We start from the raw sequence: 25,332 nt of genomic DNA, 5'->3' as shown, positions 1-25,332 counted from the left end.
AGAGCCTCATGAGAAACCCGTAATGCTCTGGGTGTATTTCCTAGGAAAGGAGATTTCTCAGCATATCATCTTGCAGATGAGATGTCTCCTACTTTCTTGTCAGCAAGCTGGACTTGAGACAAAATTGTTTTTATCCATAGTGAATTGATTGCTCATTTTACAGAGTGGTCCGGGCTGTTTGTGCTGAAAAGCACAAATCTTCTGTGCTAAAAGGCATGGAAATTGCAGCAATACCCACTGCATTCCTAGGAGCCATGCTTCTTTCCAGGCATACTTAAAGCACCTAGGAAAAGAAGTTTATTTCAGAGAGTGATCAGTGTGGACAAGCTGTAAAAAGCCCAGGCAGGTAGAAAATGGGAAAGCCGGGTGAAAAAGCTGTAGATTAGCCTGTATTATACTAGCTACAAACTACCTCTGCTCACTGCAAAGAAATAAAAAGCTGTTAAGTTTCTGCTAACTGTCTAATTGACAAGGGATTGTTCAGAATGCAGGTCTGGATATCTGCAGATTTCTCTTAACTACAAACAACTGCCTGAACTTGTACACATTGCTTTTTTTCTTCTAGGAGTTCTGAGGGAAGCAGTTGATCTTTTAAGAGATGAGCTAAAAGCTGAGTATGTCTTTTAACATGACCATGACAAAAGCATTATCAGAGTTTACAGTGAAAGCATTCACAGTTCATAATTCACTGCTTAGGTAAATCAAACAGATAATTCTTTGGAACTGTTATCTATCAGCTAAATATCTAGTCTAGTAAAAAGTGTCCCGGAACAACAGTGATTAAACAAAGTTCATCTCTGTTCTTACAGCAGTATCACACTGCCTCGCTTCTCCAGAACAGTTTCCTGGTCATCCCAATGGAAATTAATCATGCTTCTCCATTGTGCAGCGAAAGACACCGACCTTTCAAAGAAATCAACTCCCTTTCTGAGAAGTCATCCTCCTTTCTATGTTTTAAGGTTTTTAGGGGCCAGATTTCAGTGTTCAGAGAAGGTAAGAAAATCCATTATCTTGCACTAAAATCTTCCTAAAATTCAAAGGGACTGATGGCAATGTGCAGATGTCTGTGCTTTGTATCCCTCCAGGATATGGAGGTGAGAAACCATCAGAGCCAGTCCAGCTATGTCTAAGAACATGAAATTTGGCTAAATTATCTGAAGTCTTAAGTTTTCATGAGACCACTTAAATCAACCCCTGGTTGACTACTGAACACTTCCAGAAATGGGACATAAACCTTAAGAATTATAACCTGCAGTTGGTGGCTTTTCACAGTTCTGTGTTCAGTGTTTGATGTAAAGGACTGAGATGTTACAGAAAATTAATTGGAAGAAAAAGGAGTGATATAATGGAAAATGTGCCTTATTTGGGGAATCTAAGGGCTGCATTTTTACTGATGCAAGTGGGAAAGTCAAAATGTGTAAATTGATGTGCAGAATGTGCAGACGAGTTTACTTCCATTCACTACAAGTAAAATTGCTACTGCTTCCCTTGTTTGGAAAGGATTAATTGGCTAAATGACAATGCAGCCGTTTTACTAATTAAGATATATCCATTTTGCCTGAAAAAGCCTGTCCTATTAGCAAGGTTAATAAACACTGACTCACTCTTCAGCTTTTCTCCCTCTTATTACATAAATTAGCACTAACCTCTAAATCAAATAAAAGGTACATTTAAAAAATTAAGAAAATGTTACTGTGGAAATGATCCATGAGCTTAAGTGCTCAGTAACAGGATTATTAATCTCACTTACTGTTCCATGATGAGAAAACCCATCAAGGTCTTTAAAATGTAAATTAATTACGTTTTATTAGAAGGCTGTGAGGAAAACAGCAATGTATCTGATGTAAAGAAATGAGTGAAATTGTATTCTCAGCTCATAAGAATATTTCATAAACTAAAGAAACCTCATTACCTTTGAATTTGTAATGCAAGGTTCAGTTATTCCAAGGTCCAGTTGAAGGTTTTTTTATCATCTGGTCTTTTTTCTGCACAGGTTTTCTTCTGTCTATGCTCACACTGCATCCTTTGCCTTATTGAAACACCTCAAATGCTTCTCTCCAGCTGTTTAACCATGGAGAATTTTAGCTCTTGCTGACCCCTCTCCTGCTCTTTCTGTTTAGTTGAAAACAGCAGGCAGGTTCATAATTTATTGGGGAATATGCAAATGGTGTCATTTCCTTAGGAGGCTGGATGAAGGTAGAGAATAAGGACTTCTCTGTGTGCAAGTGTGGATAAATTTCTTTGCAAATGTTATTGTAAAGTGCTGCTCTGTAATCTGTGAGTGCATAAATTCTTATGGTTCCTTTAGAGACATCAAACAGCCCACATGAGGGATTCTCTGATCTTTGAAAATCACAGCTCTCACTGATGTACCTAGGTTTTGTACAGAAGTCACTTTAAGGCAGAATTGGTTTAAAAGTTGGAGTTTTTCCTCTCTGTTTTCTTCTCCTGTTGTCAGTCTGTGTGCACTGGGAACCAGCACTGGTTGCTTGGAATAAGTCCTTTTCTTCAAGCAAATGCAGCTTGATAAGACAGCTTTCTCCAAATATTTTTGTTGTTTTGGGATTTTTTTCCTGAAGTATAAAAAGCCTTCAGAGAGGAATGTAAGCTGTGACCAGTGCCTGCAACTGTTTGGTCTGGTATGGAATCAGCTGTTCCAGCCTGAGCACCTCCTTGGCATCCTGCAGCTCTGCCTGCTGCCAAAGTGTGGTCAGTGGTAGCAGCTTTGGTGTGGGGCCTGGAGAGCCATCAGGAGTACAGAGCCACACAATCCTTCTCTGGGCCTTGTGGTTTGGGATATTGTCAGTAGCAGGGTCTCTTGGGTTGCTGAGAAGGACCTCCTGTCATTCCCAGGAATGCAGTTCCATTCATATCACTCCCACAGACTGAAGGACTTGGTCAGAATTGTCTTCTGAGTCTTCATTTTTACGGACCTCTCAAATAATGTATTATTTCTCCAAAGCTGGAATTGGTCAGAAGTCTCCCATAAATATTGCTGTACTGAGCCATTCATTGGCTGTGTTCCTCTGTGTCCTCCAAGAAAGCTGAATTTGGCCAAAAAAGAAGCCAGGCACATCTGACAGGGCTATCTTTACCACTTAACACCTGCAGAAGGTAATTGGTCGTGAGGGACTTACCAGATGATATCTGTGTGACCACAGCAGGGACTTGAAAATTAAATAAAGCAGCTCCTGAAAAACTCCAGGTGATTTCAGAGCACCTGCAGGAAGTATTTTTCCAAAGCACTGGTACATCAGAAAACATCCTCTGGTGAGTTTCTCACTTGTGCCAGGCATGGTTTAATTCCAGCATGTTCATGTTTTACAATCCAAAGGTTACAATGTGTTTAAGTGAGTGAGAACTCTCCAAGGTGAAGAACAAAAACTTGTCCTTCTGCCTTTAAAGGATTAAAATTTCCAGTTCAGAATCCAAACCTATTTTTAGCTGAGCACATTTTTAAATGGTTACAGTTTTTCCTTATGTTTCTAAATACTTCAGTCAGTTTCTCTGAGTTTTTAATTGCACAAGAGACCAAGTTAACAGTGCATTATTTTTCATCAGTTCATCTTATTTGGCTTCAGAATTCTGAACCAAATTATCACCAGTACCAGCTAATTACTGGTTTATAATAATTTCACAGTGTGGAGTCTCCAGTAATCCAATATGCATTGCCTAGAAAAAAACAAAGCACTGTGTCACCTCAGGGAATTTGGCTGTATGTGTTACTGGCTGAATTTCAGAGCACCAGATGAAGAAACCAAGGCTTATTTCCCTTGAGTTTGGATTTGCATGATTACTTCTCTGTATGTTATCCTGAAAATGGACATCAAGTATCAAGAGAGAATTGCTTTCAAACAATTCTCTTTTTGCTTCCCTGCCTCTGAAGTACCTTTCCCTGCAGGCAGCATCACATTTCAACCTCCCTCCTACTTCTGGTGACACAGCAGGAACAGATGTCCCTGTGCAGGTACTGTCAGCAGTCACAGAGAGTTGTTTTCCATACTGGTAAAGGAAAGTCAGGATGCTGCAAAGTGTTGCTGAACTCTGTCCACCACCAGAGCTACTGACTGAAAATCTTCTGATTCCTTGTGTAGGATACAGACCTGAGAATCTCAGATTTCTGAAGTTTGGTTCTTCCTGCTAATAACCCCTCTGTGTCAATGTGAGGAGTATTGCCATCCTCTGCTGGTACACAGCATAATTTGCAGTAGCTGCTTAGTAGCACTGCAGAGCAGCTGAAAGGGAACAAAGCTGCTGTGTCTGCTATGACAGCAAAATCCACCTTGGTCACTCATTTATCCCTTCTGCAAGCACCTGTCCAGTTGCCTGGATAAACCCTTCCTCTGTGGACCCTTCTTCCTGGAAAATGCTGAAAATCCTACTGATGAGTTGTCTTTCAAATCTGCCTCATAGTGCTGAGGTCCTCACCCAGCAAGGTTTTCCTGTCTGCAGCCTTTCCTTTTAATCTGTGCCACTGGAAATAGTGATTTATGGAACCAGTGCTGTTCCCAGTGCATCATCCATCATTTTACTGTCACTCAAAGTAGTATAGTCACATTCTTGCCTTGCTAAAAGCAGGTGATACAGAGGCTGTGAGCTTCTATTCATGGCACTGATATTCACACACTTGCTGAGAGGAGTGGTCCAAGCTACCTGAACAGTTCCAGTCCTGGTAGTAACAAAGGCTTCAGTGCTGACTGGTCATGAGCATCCATGTCCAAGAAGGCTCATGGTGCTCACATTGAAATCAACCTTGGTTGAAACTAGCATGGGCAGCTTTTAGTGCTGCAGTCAGACCTCCCACATTAGAAGAGACAAATCTGAAGACTCATATTGGAGTGCAACTCTGGTTCTTCAGAATTAAAAGTTAACAGTGACTAATAACATACATAATGAGTGATCCTGATTACTCGATTAACCAGCAGGAAAAAAGAGAGGAGATCTGAAAGAGCACCCCTGGATATCACCATGAAGCTTCAGCTGATGTAAACTGATCCAGCCCTCTGGAGAACACACAGATTTTGTGTGTGTTGGTGTAGTTCACACTTAGGCAAAACTGCTGCCCAGATCTTAGCCAATGTGCTCAGTAATGCCAAACAGACCTTTAAAGCCCAAGACAGATATCCAAAATGCTGGAATTATATTTAACCAATCTGTACTTCTTTCTCTTTTACTTTTGGTTTCTGAGCTGCAGGTTCTGCTCCAAGTATGTTTTACAGCCTTTTCTGAAGTTGTGAAAACTAAAACCTTGATGTAATTTATATTAAAAGATGTATTGCTTAATCATCTGCAAACCAATTATTTATAACAACACCGGACACTGTTACTGCTGATGTCCTAAAACTGGTATTTCTCCTCTAGTATCAATAAAGATGAAGCTTCAGCTGAGGACTGGTTTAGGATCAGATCCCATTTTTATGGAAATAAATGAGCCTCTGAAGAGCAACCATGTTTACATATATAGATTCTTTCTGTCTGTCAGTGTTGTTTGGGAATACTGGCTGTCATCCTCAGTGTTTCCTGGTCCATAGAAGGTGCAGTAAGGGAGTAGCAGCCCTGAAGGAAACTTCAGCAGAACACCTCTCTAAGAAATAAACTGTAGACAGCAGGAGCTCTATTAACGTTAAAACTGCTTTTCTGCCATTTCCTGTGGAGACTCTAACACTGTTGGTCACAAGTTCCTGGTCACATCTTGATCATTGTGGCTATTTCTAGTCATTATTGGATACATTATCCTGATGTATTATTTAGAATATTGTTTATACCAATAGACAGATAAAAGGAAAGTTAGCTTTGCAAAAGCCACATGCTGAAGTGTCTTCAGAAGTTCTGAGTTTCTGTTCTGATGTGCCTTGGCTGAAAACAAAGAGCATTGTGTTACTGGCATCAATGCCATTTGCATTAGCCCTTTCACATTTGGATGTTTCTCACTGCATTAAACATTTGCCATGGACACAGTCCTGTATTTAAGGTGATAGATTGGAACTTGGTTCCTGAGGGATCAGTTCATCCTGCTAGGCTGGAGTTACACAGAAGGGGCATGACAATAGCCTCCTTCCCTTGGAAAGCCTTTACTTTGTTCTGCTGTTAAATGCTGCTAAATGTTCTCTGCTAAATCTTGTGTGCTTAAGACAGCATCATATGCTGAGGGAGCAGATGGCAAAGAATTCAAGTCCTGTCTCCCTCTGATGCCCCTGGCAATGAAGCATCCAAATATCTTCATAGATCTGAGAGTAAGAGCTGTGCCAGAATGCAAACAAAGGAATCTTTAATCTCAGACATTGCAGCACTTGCTGATTGTGGACAGTCCTTCTTTCAGCGTCTCAGACCCCACAGGTTGTTTGTGCTTATTGCTCTGGAATGTTCTAGACTCCCAAAGGGACAGTGGGACATTACTAATTTATACTAATCACTCTAAAAATAACCAACAAGCTGGGGAAAATTATCAGGGAGGAGACAGTGGGAAAGCACAATGATCCTATTTGCTCCACTGTAAATATAGCACATCACAGGGAAAATCTCCTTTTTAGCAAAACTTGGTGACAGAATTTTGTAAGTACCCTGAAGGACATCAAAATTCCCTACTCTGTGTACTGCTGACATCTCACATGGGAGAAGTAAAACTATTCTTGTACTCTGAGTAAAGAAGTAACAAATTACTGCTGTGCTTATGATCATTATTTAAGTGAATGTCTGTTGCAGGAATTGGAGATTGATGTACAATTGAATGGCATTGCTGAGGTGGAGTTTATGTACTAGATTAAAACAAATATTCAAGGTAGGGGGGATAGATAGTGGAAGAAAGTGCTTCCCAAAAGGATGAAGTGAAAATAAAGACCACAGGAGTGGCCTACATGAAAAATATCTTCCCAAAGGGTCTCTTCATCAAATCAGAATAATCCAAGTCTGATAAAATGCTCATAAAGAAAACCAAAAGGGAGCATCTGTGATGGAAAAAGGTGCCTGTGTTTGATCATTGGATTTTTTGGCTTTATGCAGAAGTTACTGGATGAGACTGTACACATTGACCGTGCAAGAGGTTGTGACAGTCTCTTATCATTTAGACAAGGGAATATATACAAGTCTGTCCCTGTTAAACTATGCAAATGTGAGGTGATGTTTGCAATCTAATTTCAGGCCTCTGAAAATAAAGAAATCCAGACACAATGACACAGAGACAAAAGTAGTATTTACAAGGGCTGTTATTTGAACTCAGATCAACCTAAAGTCATTTATACATAGCTTAGCACTGGAAAGTCTTGCATATGTCCAGACTCTTGTTTGGTTTTGTAATTTCAACATTTGCCTACCTCTTATCTTGTTCCCTTTGAGTATTTGTTGCACTTGCAATGTGTAACAGAAACAGTGTCATGAATACAAAGATTCCTTGACTTGGAACACTCTTGGAAGGCCTACTTACAGGTAGTATACCTGAGGTAAATCCTTACACTGCCAACAGCAGGACAATCTTGGAATTTCATAGAGAAGACCCTAATAATGTTTTATTTTTTACCACTCAATGTAGTAGTGGAATTACCAGTCCTTTGATTTTACCCGTGGTAGTCAGATCTCAGACAGCTTCTTGGACTGTCCTTCAGCTACACTCTTTGTCACTTGTAACACTTGCACCTCTGAATGCTTTAAGGAGTGTTACCTTTTACAAATATTCCCCAGAAGAGTCTTTTTCAAATACCTCCTTCCTGTGACTGACATGTAACATGCCGGTTTTGCATTTTCTTGCGTTATCCTAAACACTGTCAGGGAGATATTTCGTATTTTTATAAAGTCTGTCTCTTTTATCTTTGTTTAAAAATATGATTATACTTCTGGGTTTCTTCTGTGTGGAAAGCCTAACTGTCTCTCAGACCTATGCCTTCAAGATAACATACTTTCAGCTGTTTATTTGGGGATTTAACTGTTTGTTTGAGGAATCCTTTAGTGTGTTTTATTTCATGAAATTAGATGCAGCAGCTCAGCTGTAAACACATCCGTAGTTATTCCTAATGAAAGCACCAATATCATCACCTTATTCACATCTCCAGGCAAGACTTCAATTCTCATTACAGGAAACAGATTCTAATACGTGCAAGAACTGCAGCTGTTGACTTGAACAGATGTCTCACTGGCTTTTAGCAACCTCAGATTGGAGTTGTTCTGATTTATGTCCTGTTTCTGATTAACACAGACTCTAAATATTTTGTGTGACCACTATTAAATACTATGAGATATCTATGAACTTAGAGACTCCATGGGTTGTAAAGTGTCTCCAGCCAGACCCTGAGAATTTCTAGTTGATTTTAATATTTGGCTTGATTGATTTCATTAAAGGGGAGCAATTACATCAGAAGACTACTTGAAATAAGGCTGACTGTCTCTGAGCTATGTTTCTAATGCATTTTGAAATCTTTTAACATAATGTATTTTAGTTTGTCTGCAGCTACTTGAGTAATGTAAGAGGGAACAGCTTGTTTCCTTTGGAATGGAGATACTATTTGTGAAATAGCCTTTCTAGGAGTGAGTCACTGATGGAAGGAGGAAGTTCATTTAATGTGCTCCCATAAAAACTGCAAAAAGAAAACCAAGTTTTCAGTTTGTCTGAAAGAAAATCGAGGGTTGATTAAGTCAGGCAGCAATAAATATGGGCTCTTCAGCTGTCACATTAAATAAACTCTTTGCTTTTGTTATGATTTTGATAGCACTCAAAGTCAAAAATGATGTCTGAAGTGTCAAAAGTTTAACATCTCACAGTGCTGAGCCAGAAACAAGTACTGCAGGAAGTACTTGGTCCAGTCACATGTAATTAATGTGAGGCACAGCCACCTGGGTGGGAGCAGGGGAGCTGGCAGCAAAGAGTGCACAGATTGCAAGGCCAGAGATGGACATCAGGTGCCCACCCTGAGCAGCTCTTTGCTGAGCATGGCCAGGGGCTGCTCTGGCTGTGAGCATGAGGTGGAGCCAGACTCCACTTCTGCCTGTGCACACCCCTGTGCCTCTGCATTGCCTGCACAGTGTGGAAAGGACACCCCAGGAGACACCTTTCACCCCAGAGAGCTCAGATCACAAGTCCTGCAGGAACTGCCATGGCAGCACAGGGAGCCTGTGGGCCAAGGTCAGGCTGGATTTCAGCTCCACTGATTGCAGTTGGTGTTGTCTGATCAGCACCATGGGGATCAGTCCTGTTGGGATTTGCTGACTTCAACTAATAAATGTCATGTTAGGTTTATTTTAGTCAATGTTAATTTTAGTCAATGTCAGAAGCTTCATCTATGGTCCTTCTTATTAGACATGAACTCTTACTGGAGCCTGTTTTGTAGGCTACAAATTTGTAGTCATGAATCCATTCAGAAAAAATGCCATCTCCTAGTTCTTCACTGTCCAGTCCTGACTGATTCATGACAGTTTTCATTCAGCAAAATGGAACTTTGGTGTCTTTCCTCCTAGGCCTTTCCAGCATATTCTGCCAGATTCAGGCCTGCCCTCCAGTGGATGTAATTTCTGCACTTTGGTCTGGCTTGAATTCCCTGTAGGAAAAAATGTTATTGAAAAAAACCAACCAAAATCACACAGTACTACTGGAAAAGCTGAACAGTTTTGAAGGAAATAATTAAATCTAGTGGGCCTTTGCCCTGCTCCTCTAAACAAAAGATTTTGTAGTAACACATTAGAAACAAATGCAGTACTGGAAAAAAGGGGTCTTCTAAGCTAATTTCTAAGCTAATTTTCAGAAAAAAGAAAAGATGCAAAAAAAACTTGGACAGAGAGAAAGATTAATGCCACTGTTGTGTTTCCAGTTTGAAATCAATCACAACTTTATTGGGTTTTATAGTACAGGAAACCCAAATTTTGTAGGAATTCTTTTGAGCAGAAGAGAAGGGGGTTTTATTATCATTATTTTTAAACAAAAAAATTAACCTTTCTCTCTTCTGTATCAACAGGCTTTTCCATAGGCAACTAGTGGAGTCAAGCCTGTCAGAGAATGGAAACAGATTGGAAGGTAAGTGAAATAACCTGGAGCTATGATACCTTTCAAAGATAAATAATTCAGTGAAAGAACACCAAACTCCCACAGAGAAACAAAGACGAAAATGCCTGTTTATTATCATAACTTTATGTTCTTATAGCTGCAGAGAATTTACACTCTTTTCAAAAGTAAAATAGAGGCTGGAAAACTGAGTTTTCACTAAGGGAGAACACCAGGAAAGCAGCCCTATTTTTCTGATGTTCAGAAAACAGCAGACATATGCTTTATGCTTTTTTTTTCTTCCCCAAGCTCTCTCCTGAAGTGCTGAGTAATGAGAATTATATTTTTCATATCTTTGGGAGCACTTCTGTTCACACCTTTACCATAAAAGTGCTGTTCTTGGAAAAGTAGATCACTCCCAGCCATGCACACTCCCAGTCTGTCTTCTTTTGGGCTATTCCTTCAATACCACATAAAGCTGAAGGTTAACAGATGACTCAGTTTCAAATCCAAAGGCAGCAGTCACACCCAAAGTTTGTGTTCAGTGATTTTCATTTGTGTCCATCAAGATATTTTTTGGCCATAAATATTTGGAGCCTAAAGCAAGCAGCTGTAGTGGAACAGTGATCTCCAGTGAGAAGTTTCTGCTGATGATTAACACAGTCCTGGTTATGTTGTCTCTGCTGCTGTCACCAATAAAATATCTCTGTAAATCTTAGCTGGATTCGGGACTGGTGACACTTGAACTGATGCCGGGATCTCAGTCCTGGCCAGCAGAGGCCACTACAAGATCACTACAGGATCCTGGAGGCCTTCAGCATGCTCACTGCTGAAGAGATAGTGTCTGGGATGTGGATCAGGGTTTTCCCAAAAAGAAGGAATTTTTGGGAGATTTTTCAAACTTTCCAAGATTTTCAAAATAACCTTTGGGTGAATATTGCCTTTACTGCTGATTTGCTCTCTATGTAGGCTGGTACTTGCCAGCAATGAGTTGGAGCAGGTTCAGAGGGAAAAACTTTATTAAAAAGTCCCAAGATACTCTTTTACTTGTGCCCAGTGCTCTGGAGGACTCTGTAACTACACCATGCAGTTTGGTACAGTCAGCTGAAAAGGATAACTCACTGAGCAGAAGCTCAGCAGAGCTGGGAAGTGCAGCCTCACAGAGGCAAGATGCTGTCATTGCGCTTCTGCAAGAAGCTGGCTCAAGGAAAGAGGCTTTGAGTGGATTCCCAGCCCTGATGAGCCATTGCAAACTGTGCCTGTGCTGTCCTTGGCAGCCCACACTCCAGTGGGAGATGGCAGGCAGGATGTTCCTGTGTCAGGATCCAGTACAGGGAAGGGATGTTGAGCAGGCAGAACTGGGGACAGCATTCCTCACAGTGTCACATGCACTGCCCCTGTTGTCACTCTGTAGGTCTGGATGTGATCTGTGTCCCTTGCTGAGTCAAGCACAGACCGCAGACATGGAGAGTCCTCTGGCAAATCTGAGCTTTCAATGTACTTTGAAGGTGCTGTGATGTCTGGCTCCTGCAGAAGACAGAGAGGAGCAGAAAGTGTCAGGTTTTACCTCTCTCCTTTCAGTCTGGGGAGAGAAAGTAGCAGATAATGTATCAATTACTATCCATACATTCAAAGCCTGAGTGTAGAAAACACCAGTGGAAGAGGGATAGTGTTATTAGGTAAAGCATAGAATCATAAAATCATTTCGATTGGAAAAGACCTCTAGGATCATCAAGTCAAATCAGTAACCCAGTGCTGCTGAGCCCACCACTAACCATGTCCCAAAGTGCCACTTCTACACATCCTTTAAACTCCTCCAGGGATGGTGACTCAGCCACTTCCCTGGGCTGCCTATTCCACTGCTTGAGAACCCTTCCAGTGAAGAAAATTTTCCTAAAATACAATTTAAAGCTCCAACTTACCCTTTCTTCTCATCTTGTCACTTATTATAAGAGACAAATTGCTACAACCTCCTTTCAAGTAGCTGTGAAGAGCCATAAGATCCAGTTTATTGAGAAACACCACTTCAAGTGGAAGGTGCCAGCTAAACAAGAAACACTTTCAATGTGTTTCATGAAGGCTGAGCTCCCAAATTCCTTTAAGATGTTTCTGTGAGCTCAGGCAAGTCCTTTAAGCACTTGATACATGGCAAGATCTAAATTGTACAGATTAGAGACTAAACTGTAGATTATTAATAAGATTGTTCTGGAAATTCATCATGCACTTGAAAGGCAATTTTTATAGCCTGATATTTATCAGTAGCCTGTACCAGCAACATCTTTCACTTAGCAGAATCAAGAAGGATTTAAAAGGATGGGAGGAAAATATTTTTTCCTAGGGTTTTATTGCTTGCCTTTCACTAACTGAAAACAAAATCTATAAAATATTTTATCCTCCAAGAAATTTTGCGTAAATTTTAGACCAAAGACTTTGTATATTGTGCTCACAAATCCTGTTGCAAAGCAGTTGTTCAAACAGAAAAATTTAATAAATTCATGTTATGACAATGGCAAAATTTAAACCAAACAGATTTAACAAGATTGCTTCTGAGATTGAAATACATAGTACAATAATAGAAGTTGTACTTGGCAAAGACTTTAGAAAATAAACTGAATTGTCTTGGGCTCATTGCAGCCCTCTGATTCTTCTGTGTGTAAAATATGGTCTAATTTCAGCAAGATTTGACTTTTCTGGTCGGAATTTATTTTTCCTCAATCCAGATTATAAGTATTGTAATGTTCAGCAGGTGGCACCAGCTGCCCATGGCCAGTGTTTGCTCCAGGATGACACCAGGGTGTGCTCATGTGCCTTGTGTGAAAATCTGAGTGGTGCCCAGAGCCAGGGAAGTGACAGCTCCACCTCAGCAGCCCTGGATAATGCCCTCCTCACTGTAAGAAAAGTTTATTTTTTTTCCTCTCTCTTATGCCATCATATCTTGTGTTTGTATTCTTTCACATTTTTGTGCCTCACCTCTGCAGTTACATAATTTGTGCATATACAAAGCACAGCTTTTCTCTGTAGGTACACAGTTTGTGGTAACTGGGAGCAGGATGGCCAAGCCTCATCCCCAATGGGCTCAGCTGTGAGCAGCAGGTGAGCAGCACTGACAGCAATGAGCCATGGAGTGCCCAGGGGCACTGACCAACCACCAAAGGGAGCAGAGGGCACACAGGTGCAATGCATCAACATGGGGGTATAAAAGGTTGGGCTGAAAAACAAAAAGAGTAGATGCTTGAAGTCTTCTGATGTAGTGTGACTCTGTATGGGTGAATGCTTAAAGCCTTCTAAAATTGTGTGGTGATACTCTGTGTATTGTGGCCACCTCAACTGCAGCCTGTGCTGCAGCACTAACCCTGCTGGCCAGTGCCAGGGCAGTGTGGGATTTGCAGGAGGGGCAAGGCTGGGCAAGGGCTGTGGGCCACACCACACCACACTCTTACCTCCTTTGGTGGACACTCTGCATCCCCCTGCATAGTCCTTGCATTAATGACTCTGCTGTAAAAGAACAATGACTATGTGAAATAAATTGTTGTAACTGGCTTTGTTATCTTGCCAAAAGTCCCAGCTCTTCAGTGCTTCTCTACTGCTCACTGTACAAAAGCAGTGAGGAGCCATCAGCTGGGCAGACATGAGGCACAGTATGGGGAGTGAGCCCAGTGGAGCAGATCCCTTAAAGCAAAGGTCATGTACTCCCAGACTGGCTTTGCACATATTCCCAAGGAAAGCCTTGCAGTCTTCTACTTATTATTATTTCTCACAGGAGAAGAGATCCATTAACTTTACCAGTCCAGACCATATTTATAGATAATATCAGTTAGTCCTAAATATGTAATTTTTATGACAATGTGACGATTCCCAAAACAGGACATATATACATAATTATTTGCATTACCAAATTACAAATGTCCAGCCAGAATAATATCCCTGGCTGAACAATGTAACCTAGACTCTGTTGAGTTGCCCAACTGATATTTAATTTCTGGACAGAAGCAGCCAGCTTTCCCTGGAGAAATGCACTCCAGATTTGCCTGAACACAGACAGCAGGAGTAGATACAAGGCCTTTGCCCTATGATGGGCGGGGTCTGGATTTAGCTTTGCTTGAAGGGGTAAACAGTGCATGGATGGGGAGTATGAAACCAGAGGAAGCTAAACAAAAATGCTTTGTAGAGTGACTGGAAGTGCCAAAAGGGGCAAATAGCTTTAATCAGGCCTTGATACAGAAGTAATTCTGTTAATACAGGGAGTAAGGTTTTAGCCTTATGTAAGTGTTTTATGTTTTGCTATGGAGGCACAGAAAAAAGACATACTGCACCTCTAACACTTGTTAGCACTAAAGAGGGAATCTCATAGTGGCCACAAACCCTGAAGCCACAAGAAAGTTAGAAAGTCATCTTCAATAAGCCCTTTGATAGCTTGGTATATGCTTTGGTTGATTCCTCAGGTTAGTTCCTTTGCATGTTCTCTGTAGTTAAAAAGCGTTGGCAGTTTTTCATAACTCCCCACCTTTAAAATGGGTTGCCTTAGTTACCATGGCCAGCTTGAGAGACAGCAAATTTAGTACTAATACATTTTCAAATCTCTGCAGTTTCTGTAAAATCTCTGTCATAATCAGCTACAAGATACACTTTTATCATAGTTTAATAAGCATAGTGGTGATGCCTAATCAAGTTAAACAAGGAGAGAAGATTGTCACAGGCCAGAACAATGGCCTTGGGTCATTACCTTAGTGGCTGTCCTGTGAATATTAGGTGAAACAGCTTGTGGAGTTCCCCTGTAACTGGAAATAAGTTTGGCTTCAAGTGGCTCAAATGTCTGGTGCTTGGAAGCAACTGCTGCAGTCAAGGTCATACTTTCCTCAGGAGGAAGTTGATAAGTCTTAAGTTGTCTTCTTGATTGGTGATTCAGTATTTCCTCTGGCACTTCAGAAAATCAGAGAAACCAATTAGTAATTTAAAGGTTATTTTTTATAGGGTACTATCCATGATAAACAGAGTTAACAGTGGTCTCAAAGGCTGTTAATTTATCTTGGTCTCATCAGCACAGTATTTGGTTTGAGAACACCTCTCTGTGTAACCTGATGTGATAAAAGTTTACTCTTTTTCTTATGTTCATCTTTTAGAATTTTAAGTAGGGTGAGCTAAGGTTTGATGAGATTTTATATTACATGTGTAGTTGTTTAAAGTTCCTAAAACCCCTTTAATTACAGAAAGATACTTCTCAAGCTAAGGAGTTGGCAGTAAAGGAGCAAGCAGTGCCTGAGAAAGTGTGGCTGTTTGCAAGCTCAGGGTCTTAGGGGACAGTGGAGGAAGGAACTTGGAGTTCTGCTTTCATGGAAGCATCTCCTTTTCTAAAGAGCAGCTGTGAGCTGTGCTGCAGGACTGGAAGTGCTCTGTCATTTGTACAGAGATAGTGCTTTTATTGTCCTTAAACCTCAGCCTAGGTTGTTGTGATAAACTGTGTGAAGAATAAGAAACCAAAATCTGTGGGTTTATTTATTTATTTATTAAATTTAATTTATTAAATTAGCTGGTATGTATTCCACTGCAGCCCCACTGTTTTTCCTGCTCAATAAACTGACATTTGTTGATGCTTCTAAACTGCATGGCTCTCTGAGTTTGAAATAAATATCTCAAATTCAGTAAGAGTAATAATATGAAGGAGGAAAATACTGAATCTACCTTTTATAGCTTCTCCTAGTAGCAAAAGCAACCTTCCAAGTCTTCAAATCACTAAGAGTCCACTTTTTCTTGGAAGCTTCTGTTTTTCTGAAAGATGGAGCTGAGTCTATCTTTGTGAAGCTTTATATGGCTGAAATGACTTAATGAATATGTTTGACAAAGCTTTAGATGACTGTGGGGAAAAATAAGCAACAAGTCAGCCCCAGTCCTTGGTCACAGGAAGAAAACAGGAGTTTTTGTGCGTGTAGATTTAGATCCTGATGCATGTGATAGTGCAAACTAACCACTGTGTGGTTTTTAATACATGGTATCAAGAGAGCAGGTTACCACTTCAGCTTCTGCCAGTTTCTGGACTTTCCTTCACAGCTTTACAAACAGAAATGCCCTCTGGGGTCAGCCCACTGGTCCACTTGCTCCCAGTGGTATTGCTGTTTAGAGGGAGCATGAGCCCAGGCATTTCCTGCAGTCCTTTTCCCCCCAGCCTCCACAGCTGTTGTGTCTATGATGTTAGGGAATACACTGATGGGCCCTTTCCTTGAGAATGTACCTAATCCCTTTCTGAACCTATTGATACCATCTGCCTTGCAAGTTCTAGAGATTTACTGCCCACTGTGTACTGAAGTACTTCCTTAAGTGTGTTTTATAATGATTTATCTTTGCAACATCCCCAGGAAGAAGAGCACAGTCATCCTCATTTGACAGTAGGGAAAGATTAGGAGGGTTGTTTCCAAAGCACCTGTTAATAGATGTCTCATGCATGAGTTTCTCTAATGGGAGGCATTTGAGTTTTCAGATGCCTGAACTGATTTCTAGCCCAGAGCAGTCATGTGCAATGATTAACAAACAAATGAGGATCACTTGTGGTGTTGTTTGATTTATTGACTGACCCATAATTAAATACTAATTCCATAGCAAAGCAGAGACCAAACTTCATTCTCCCAGTCATGGTCAACTTCTTTTTCTTGGAGGTTTTTATCTGGCTCATCATTTGTTATCTTGTGCAGCCGGTATCAAAAAGGGGCCACAATAAAGCTGGCATTATTCACTGATGTTCCAGACTTATCCACTGAACAAAGAGTGGCATCTGCCTGATCCAGGGAAAGCTGCAGTGGAAAACACAGTGTAGAACTGGACAATGACAGCTTGTCTGTTAAAGCATGTTTATAAAGGTATAGAATTAATATCACTAGGGTGGAAAGCATCTCAAAGAGTGTCTGAGAAAACATGTCTTACAAGGAATGGCTGAGGGAGCCGGGCTTACTGAGTCTAGAGGAGATTTAGGGGGGACCTAATTGCTCTCTACAATTGCCTGATAGGAGGTTGTAGTGAGGTGGGGATCAGTCTCTTCTACTGTGCCTGCAGTGGGAAGCCTAGAGGACAATGGCCTCAAGCTGAGGCAGGTGAGGTTCAGATTACGTGTCAGAAAAAGATTTTCCCTGCGGTCTAGGGGTGAGAGTGCTGGACTGATGGTTGGACTTGTTGATCTCAAAGGTCTCTTCCAACTTTGATGATTCTGTGATTCAATGATTCCATGACTATCAGCATTTCAGAATCTAAACTCCCACAACATCCCCATCAAAATCTCAAGAGGACGACAAGAAAGTGCCAAGGAAGAAGGCAAACAGAAGTGTCCAGAACCAACAGGTGGTGCGTGCCCCCCGTGGATGCACACCCAGCCGTGACCATGGGTCACAGGGTGTCCGCAGCGCCGCCGGAGAGCCGAGCGCCCCGGGCTGGCCGTGAGGGCGGTGCGGCGGGGCGGGGCGGCGGGGCCGGCCCGGGCGGGCGGGGGAGCCGCGGCGGCGGCGCGGGGGAGCGCAGCACTCGGCAGGGGCTCCCCCGGCTGCTCGGGCTGTGGCACCCGGCTCGGGCTGAGCCATGGCCCCGCGCCCCGCCGCGCTGCCGCGGCTGCTGCTGTGCTCCGCGGCGCGGGCGCTGCTGTGCCTCGGGCCCGTGTACCTGGCGGGGTACCTGGGGCTGAGCGGCAGCTGGCTGCTGCTGGCGCTGGCGCTCTGGCTCTGCTGGGGGCTCAACCGGCGGGGGAAGCGCGACCGCCTGGCCGCCGCCTTCGCGCTGCTGGAGGACGAGCGGGAGGCGGTGTGCCGGGGCCTGGCCGCCCGGCACCTGCCCGCCTGGGTGAGTGAGTGAGTGAGGGGCGCCGCGCTGGCCCGCGGAACCGGCGGGGTGAGAGCGCGGTGTCCCGGAGCGAGCGGCCGAACGGGTGGCAGCGATGCTGAGCAGTAACGTTTTTGATGTTGAAGTCTTGCTCAGGAAAGCGAGGATTAAACTAGGAGTTGTTTTAGCCCAGGAGATGTGCTGCTGTAAGTGGGTATGTGAAACAGACTGATGTATCGCCAGAGACACCTCCCTTCAAATACTTGTTGTTGCATTGCAGGTGTTTTGATGTTGAAGATACTTATTTTAGACTTTCTCATCCACTAGGTTTTCTCCTCTTTACTGTAAATTGAAAACAAACAAAAATATATAAAAATTATATTTTCATCCTGCTAAAAATCCAAATATTTAATTTTAAGAGTCATCTCTGGACGATACAGAAGGCCAACCCCTGTTTGTTGTTCACATTTGTTTCTAGTCACTCTACGTTTTAAAGTGAAGAAACTAGAATTTCTGCCTGCCATTTTATCCTGTGTCTTGGGTTATTTATTGGGCAGCTGTGGTTGGCTAATGGAAAGGATGATGAGGTGTTTAGATTTTTTTCTTTTATCATCATTTACTTAGCATTTAAAAATCTGTCAGGGACTGGTAGGGAAATGCTTTTCTTGTAAAGGGTGTTGCATGGAGGCATTTATAGTCGGCGAACTTTTATATAGCCTACAGCACTTGGCTCTCCTTAATTCTGTGGGAAATGAAGGCAGCTGGCAGTTCTGAGGAGTGAGGCCAGGGTCTCCTGCCAGGGCTGATGCAGCTCCCTGCACATGTTCCCTCCTGCCAGGCACAGAAGTCTGCCTCTGAATGAGGTTTCTGCTTGTTTGTATTGACAGAGCATAAAACAACCCAATTCAGGGCATTAATGAATGTGATGGTGACAGCTCTTGCCCTGATGCTGTGAGAGCAGTGTTGTGTTTTATCCTCAAGTGCCCTGAATCATTGTAACCAGAAATCGAGCCTCTTAGTCACTGTTGAAAAATCAGGCTTGCCCCCACAGTGCACACAAATGCAAAAAGTTTCATTAGGTTTTGTGGCTGAAAGTTTCAGGCTTCATTAGTGTGGGAGCTGGTGGTCCATTATTGATTGCCCTGCACTGGGCCTTCACAAGGTTGCACAGAGAGAACTCTGTGCCCCAGCCCAGGAGAGGTTTGGGCAAATGGGGAGGCTGCAGCAGAGGCCGCTGGGATGGTCAGGGGCTGGAGCACCTGGGGTCTGACAATGCTGGGGCTGTTCAGCCTCCTTCAGGAGAAGGGAAGGTTTAAAGGGTCTCTCATTTCTATCTGCCACTGCCCAGCATGTACTCACAGAGATGGTAGAGTCAGACTCTTTCCAGAGGTTTGATTTGTGAATTCTTGGCCCTTACTCCTGGAAGGCAGGATGTGGGACCTAATGATAAAGGGGCTGCACAGTGTGCTTTTAGTTTTATCTATATTGCCTCTTCCTTTCCTTTTGTGTGTTGGTAACTTTTGTTCATCAGTTGGGTGTTTGCTTCCACACTACTCTTGTCTTTGATGCTTTTTAACTCCCCAGTTTTCATTTTCCTTCCATCCCCAACCTCTATTGGATCTACTCCTTCTATGTGCCTCTCTTGGAGACTGATTCTCACCTGATATCTATTCAGTTTATTCTCTGTAGTGTTGTCTTTTTTATCTTTTGGTTTTGCTTTTCAGTGTTCATGGACCTTCAGCTGGGAGCTCTAAAACTCTCTGCTGAGTTCTTCTCTGCTGTCACACAGAGGTGGCAGTAGCATTACAGTTCAAGGGGAGCATGGCTTGCCTTTGCAGTGTTGTAATCTTAGGAAAGGTTCTGAAGCTTTGTCTCTTCATGTGGACTGTTATAAAATGAGGGGGATCCATCCAGTGAAGAGTTAAGAGCAGTCATTGATTTTGCTGTTGGTTAAAAATTGTTCTCCCTAGGAAATGGCTTCTTTAAATTGGCTCGGGTTCTGCTCAGTCCTGGTATCAGTTGTTAGGAGATATACAGAATGCAGCCTTTCCTTTACGGGGGATGCTGGGAGGGTTTCCCTAATCTACTCAACCATCTGTTTTGGGGTATTTGCAGGACTGTTTTGCAGCACCAGTTTCTTGGCTGAAACCAGCCAGTGAGTTTGGAATAGACACATTCCTGTGCTAGACAGTGTACGTGGGCAGGCTGTGCTTCCTCAGGAAACCAGGCTGGAAAGCTGCTCATGGCAGGCACAGTCAGAGCCATGGCTTGGAGAGCTGAGACCTTCTGACTTCGGCCTTTGCAGCCTTTAGCATGACTTCTGTACAAGCTGGCAGTGCTCAGAGCAGAGGCAGCCAGGCTTCCACCTTCATTCCAGCTCCTGGGGTTGTGGTGACTGCTTGTGTTGCTTTTGCCACTGGTTATATGGCTGCACATGGCAGAATCCAAGTATGCTGTGTTTCTTCCTATGTTAAACTCCTTTTACCAGGCAAAATATTCCTGGGTACAGAACTGTCCTTTTAAAATGTTGCCTTTTAAGTCCTTGTTCATGCAAAAGCCTTGTTTACGCTTCTTTTTTTTCCCCCCTCTTGTATGAATAGCTAAAAATCCTGACTTTTTGTAAAAAGAAACAAACAAAACACCAAAATCCCCAACAAAACCCAAAACAACCAAACAAACAAGCAAAAAACCAAACCAAACCCTGATGGATAGATTGCTGTGTTGTATTTGAACAGAATGGTGCTGTTGTGTCTGACATGGGTTTGTTGTTGCTGCGATCCTTACTGTGGCTTGCTGCAGGGCAAGGTGGAGTCATGCAGAATTTACACATTTTCTTTACTTGCTAGTAATTGCCCCTTACCTGCTGTTTTTGATCTTCAAAGCTCTTTTCAAATGCTAAGTAATTTTTACTGCATTCCTTAAACTTTGGCAAGAAGCATGCCTGCTTTTGTAGATGGGTAAAACTGATTCTGATAGTGGGACTTGCCCATGGCTACAGGATTAAATCTTACTCTGTGTTAGTATTAATTTTGGCAGCTCTTGGTGTCTGGTTCTGGGATTAGTAGGAAGTGTTTTGGGCTCCTCCTACATGTGCTGTACTGATGACAAACTCGGGGCAAGACCTTGCTGGCAGGGCAAGGAGTCTGAAATCCAGAGCACATGGTTCAGAGGTATGGAACTGCAGATGGTGATACATTAAATTCTTGAAGTAAATGGTTGGGTCAAGAAGACAGCTTGGTGGTGTCACTGAGCTGAACTAGCCATGTGACATGCTAGCTAATATGTGTATTATGGGGATACCCTATGGGTAGGAAAGGAGTTGCTCAGAGCTTGTGTTTTACTACACAGTGGATAATGCAACACCTGGAGACCGAGCTCTGCTTCCTCACAGAACTGCTCATTTAGTTCATCCCATTGAGTGGAGCAGAACTTTGGTGTTGAGAGCCCACTGAAATTTGGTGGCCTGTCATAAAGAGCAGAAAGCTGGTTTCTGGTTTTCACCAGTCATGTAATCAGCCAGTTTCTGTGGTGTTCTCTGCAAGAAGAGCCCATTTTGTGTCAGCCCAGGAGCTCCTGCTGGTCTTTGGTCTCAGCTTTGGAGCTCCAGCAGTGCCATTCCTTCCATCTGTCAGAGGAAATGGAAGCACCAAGTGCCTGGGTGGGACCTGGATTGCAGACACTGAATGAGGGGGTGTCAGGTGGGGTGGAAATGTACCTGTACATTTGTGTATAAATGTCTGCTATCACAGCATCTGAGGTGTGACCCAGTGCAGTGTGATTCATTGCAGTTGCTTTGGAGGTTTGCTGTGGGCCATTGGTGGTTCAGGTGTCTGTGGTGCAAATAATGAATTCAATTTTACTTTTTCCAAAGATGGATCTAGCTACACCCTCATTCTCGTAGTTTTTGCCTCTTTCCTGATGCCCCTTTGTGCTGTTTCAAGTCTCTAGGAGCCTTGCCTCTAGTGAATAATCCCAGACAACTGTAATGGTTTATAATGCCCCACATTTCTCCCCTGCACATATGAGCAGTGACTTTCTCACTGGGAAGGGGTTAGCCTAACTGTTGTCCTGTCCTTTGTTTTGGGTCACATCCCTCTCCTGTCTGTAAGGTGTTTTGAAGAACAAGCTCACCATGCTGCTTCCATCTCTTCTCTGTCCTTCCTACATCTGATCTCAAGCTGTGGCCCAAGTGCTGCAGGGTGTTGGTGCTTGGCAATTACATTGGAGCTGAGAAGCCAGGATTTATGTGCCCTGATGGAGAACCTTTAGGTGGAAGATGAAAGGCTGGCAGGTGAAGTGGAGGTCCCCTGATTCACATAATCTGCCTCACTGTAAAATGTCAGCAGCAGTTTGTCTGTGTTGATTGTCCCTTCTGGTGCCGAGTTCTTCCTTCATCATGCAAATAGACCTGTGCAGGCTGACATTTCAGTGAACTTCTGTTGTCTTATTTAATGGAAAAGTTGCTATTTAGAGCATCAAAAGAAATTTCTTATAAAGAATATGGTAATATTACTTTGGGGTTTTTTAATGAGATCATTTGAAGCATGATTTGAGCAGGGAAAATGGGCTCTTCAATCATCTATAAAGCTGTACTAAAAAACAGGCTACTATCCATTCCATCCAAACATCTCTGAGCACCTCTCTGAAAGCTGATGAACAGTAAGGCTTTGCCTGAAAAGTGTAATTCACAGCTCTTGTAAGAGGAAGTATTGTCCTACCCAATTACGATTATCAGGCTAGATGATAGCCAGATTCCCTTTGTATTCAGGTGCTCTAATGTCCATTCTGAGAAGCTGCTGCAGTGTCCTTCCCTTCTGCAGTAACCTGCTGCCAGCTTGTAGCACCAGCTGCAAATACCACATCCATAGGCTTTAATGTGTGACTGTAGTAAGGTGATTGTAACTCTTCACTCAGCAGCTTCTTGCAGAGGTCTGAGAGATCAGTTACTTGAGTGTGGTCTCATGCCCAGTTGTCCTGATGTTGATTAAGAAAGTCATCACTTCAGGGAACTTGTGGGGTTTTGTAATGGACATACACACTTCTTGTTGGCATTCGGTGTGTCCAACTTGAAAACTTGATTTATAGGTGACTATTTCATTTTAATTTCTCCTTACCATCTTAAAAAGCTCTGAGAACTGAAAACACGGGACTGTTACACATGATAGTGTATGCTAACAGGCTTGTACTCTTACAGGGCTTCTTTTCCCTGAAGCCATTGGCACCATGTTGGTATTAGTGGAGAAATGTTGCCACAACCAAGACATTGAGTTTCCCAAGCAGGTTCTTGTTTCCCCAAGTGTGGTGTCCTGGTTGAGGAGAGCGAGTGCAGGAAACAGGTCCTGCACAGCTCATGGTCTTAAAGGGAAGTAGGTTCTCGTGGCTTCCCAAGGCATGACAAAGAGAAGGATGAGAAATCTAATGCTGCTTTACATCATGAGCAGGAAGTGACACTTGCTTTAATCATGTAAATGTGCCCAGAGGCATCCTGATACATCAGTGCACGTGGGTTCTTTTACCTTTTACTATTCTTTACTGGTTTCTTTGCATTTTACAATTTTTCAAGGAGGTAGTAAATTATAAAGGATGTATGTATGAAGGCAGAGGGATCTCAGCTTACTCTAACAATTGTTCCACACTCCATGCTATCTTTTGCATGTGCTGCAGTGTGCTCAAATGTGGCACTCACTTTTATTTTTCTTTGCATCCAGGTTCACTTCCCTGATGTTGAACGAGTGGAGTGGCTGAACAAGGTGAGGAGCTCTGAACTCCAGCTGGTGAGGCCACCTGCTCCTATCCAAACTCTGTGGGACAAGTCTGAGAAAGTTATCAAATTACTACTAAATTAGCATAATTGAATTGTATCGGTGTCTATACTGAAGTATGGAGTCACTTGAGTGTGGGGTTGCCACTGGGGTTGAGAGCCAATGTGATCCTGGTTGATACAAGTTTGATAAATTCAACACTTCATTCTGAGACTAAAAGAAAATGCAACTGTTTGTGTGTATATATGGATACATGCATGTGTATGTTATTATTATTATTTTAGCAAACTTAGTGGTATTCCTCCTACCAGAAAGGTTCCCAGAGAGCACTGAGGCAAATGCTTCCATCAGCAGGTGAGGTCAACCTCTCAAAGCAAAACAGCTGAACTTGCAAATTAGTATCTAGTGACTATCTTCTTTTTTGGTGTTTGTTTTTTTGGGGTTTTTTTAAGCAAATTTTCTTTTTTATATAAAAGCTCATCTCAGTCCTCTAAATAAACCTAACTCCAGGGAACATTGTGACACTTTAGAGTAATTAGGGATTATTGTACTTAAGAAATTTAACTGTGGGCTTCATTGGCTCCTGTGGTTAGAAGCAGCCTCCATGGTACTGAAAACTCACCCTTCAGTCCCTGAAACAAATTCCAGTTCTGAGGAACAGAGATGGATCCTTCCATAAGGATGACTTAAGTGCACAAAGTTGACTTGGTATTTTAAAAGGACAGATATTAATAGCCAGGGTTCTGTAGTAGGTGTGTTTGATATCTTACTCAAAGAATCTTCAATGTGTTCCTGCTTTCACCCTCCTTTAGGTCCTTGTACAGGCTTGGCCATACTTTGGAACAATCATGGAAAAAACATTTAAAGAAGTTCTTGAGCCAAAAATCAGAGCAAAGAGTGTACATCTGAAAACATGCACCTTTACCAAGATCCACTTTGGCGAGAAGGTAGTGGGAGTCTTTTGTACCTCTTGTGATTCACTCTTTTCTGAAAAGTTCACATGTAAAGGGAGTGAGATGTTCAGCTCTGTAATAGCTTTGCTCCCTTCTCATGTTGACTCGAGCATCTTCACCATGAGGGAAATATCATACAGGAAAGATACACATCTCTTCCCACTTGCTGTCAGCATCCTGGTACTGGAGATAGAAAAAAAGGACTATATCCATATTTATTTCTGTTGTAGCCTTGCAACAGAAGTTTTCAGTGCTCTCTAAGGCTTGCAGGATGGCCTAGGGCTACTTGTAACTAGCCCTGTGTTTGAGGACTGTCAAGGCCATTCTGTCTTTAAGAAAAAAACACCTGAAGTGATATATTAATATTTTGCATGCAGTTTTGCAAAGTATTTAATTAATGCTTCTGTACTCAAATTCATCGAAGTGAGTAGGACTTTTCAGTTATGCTTAGCTTGATAGATGTTGACTATGTTGTATCTTGTTTGTCTCTATTTCAGTGCCCTAGAATTAATGGAATAAAAGCCTACACCAAAGAAATTGATAGAAGACAAGTTACCCTGGACCTGCAGATCTGGTAATATTGCATCATTGATTATGTAGATGGTTCTTAACTTACTGCCTGTGCATGTGTCATGCTGGACTGGGCATGGTGTACTAAGATTAGCCTGGAATGATGTGAGATAATCTGTCTCCCAGCTGGGTGTCCTCAGTGGTTACAGGAGTGAAATGTGCATCAGCCTCTAGACCAGAAATGACCTGCACAGCTCCAAGTGTTACCTCTGGCCCATCAGGGCTTCCATGGATATAAGAATGTGTCCCTTGGCTTTGCCATGGATGGCAGTGAGAACCCAAGTTTTCAAAC

General features: G+C 42.5%; 1 protein-coding gene across 2 annotated transcripts in view; it reads left to right on the top strand.

Annotated features, from left to right (window-relative positions):
• The first annotated feature begins 12,780 nt into the window (after positions 1 to 12,780).
• The window catches only part of ESYT3 (extended synaptotagmin 3), a 34,576-nt gene continuing 22,024 nt past the window's right edge, over positions 12,781 to 25,332 (top strand). The window contains exons 1-4 of one of the 2 annotated variants that reach the window (XM_054278027.1): positions 12,781 to 12,851; positions 23,464 to 23,505; positions 24,330 to 24,464; positions 24,968 to 25,044. In XM_054278027.1, the coding sequence (XP_054134002.1) occupies positions 24,366 to 24,464; positions 24,968 to 25,044 (176 nt within the window). In that variant the 5' untranslated portion in view covers positions 12,781 to 12,851; positions 23,464 to 23,505; positions 24,330 to 24,365. Of the gene's footprint in view, positions 12,852 to 17,518; positions 17,777 to 23,463; positions 23,506 to 24,329; positions 24,465 to 24,967; positions 25,045 to 25,332 lie in introns of those variants that run through there. The other variant, XM_054278026.1, reaches the window with a different exon arrangement.

This window comes from Melozone crissalis, unplaced genomic scaffold (assembly GCF_028551555.1).
Source record: "Melozone crissalis strain CALT ecotype California unplaced genomic scaffold, PUWL_Pcris_2 ptg000023l_1, whole genome shotgun sequence".
NCBI lineage: Eukaryota > Metazoa > Chordata > Aves > Passeriformes > Passerellidae > Melozone > Melozone crissalis.
Note: the sequence above shows the minus strand (reverse complement) of the source record. Positions and strands in the feature narration are given on the sequence as shown.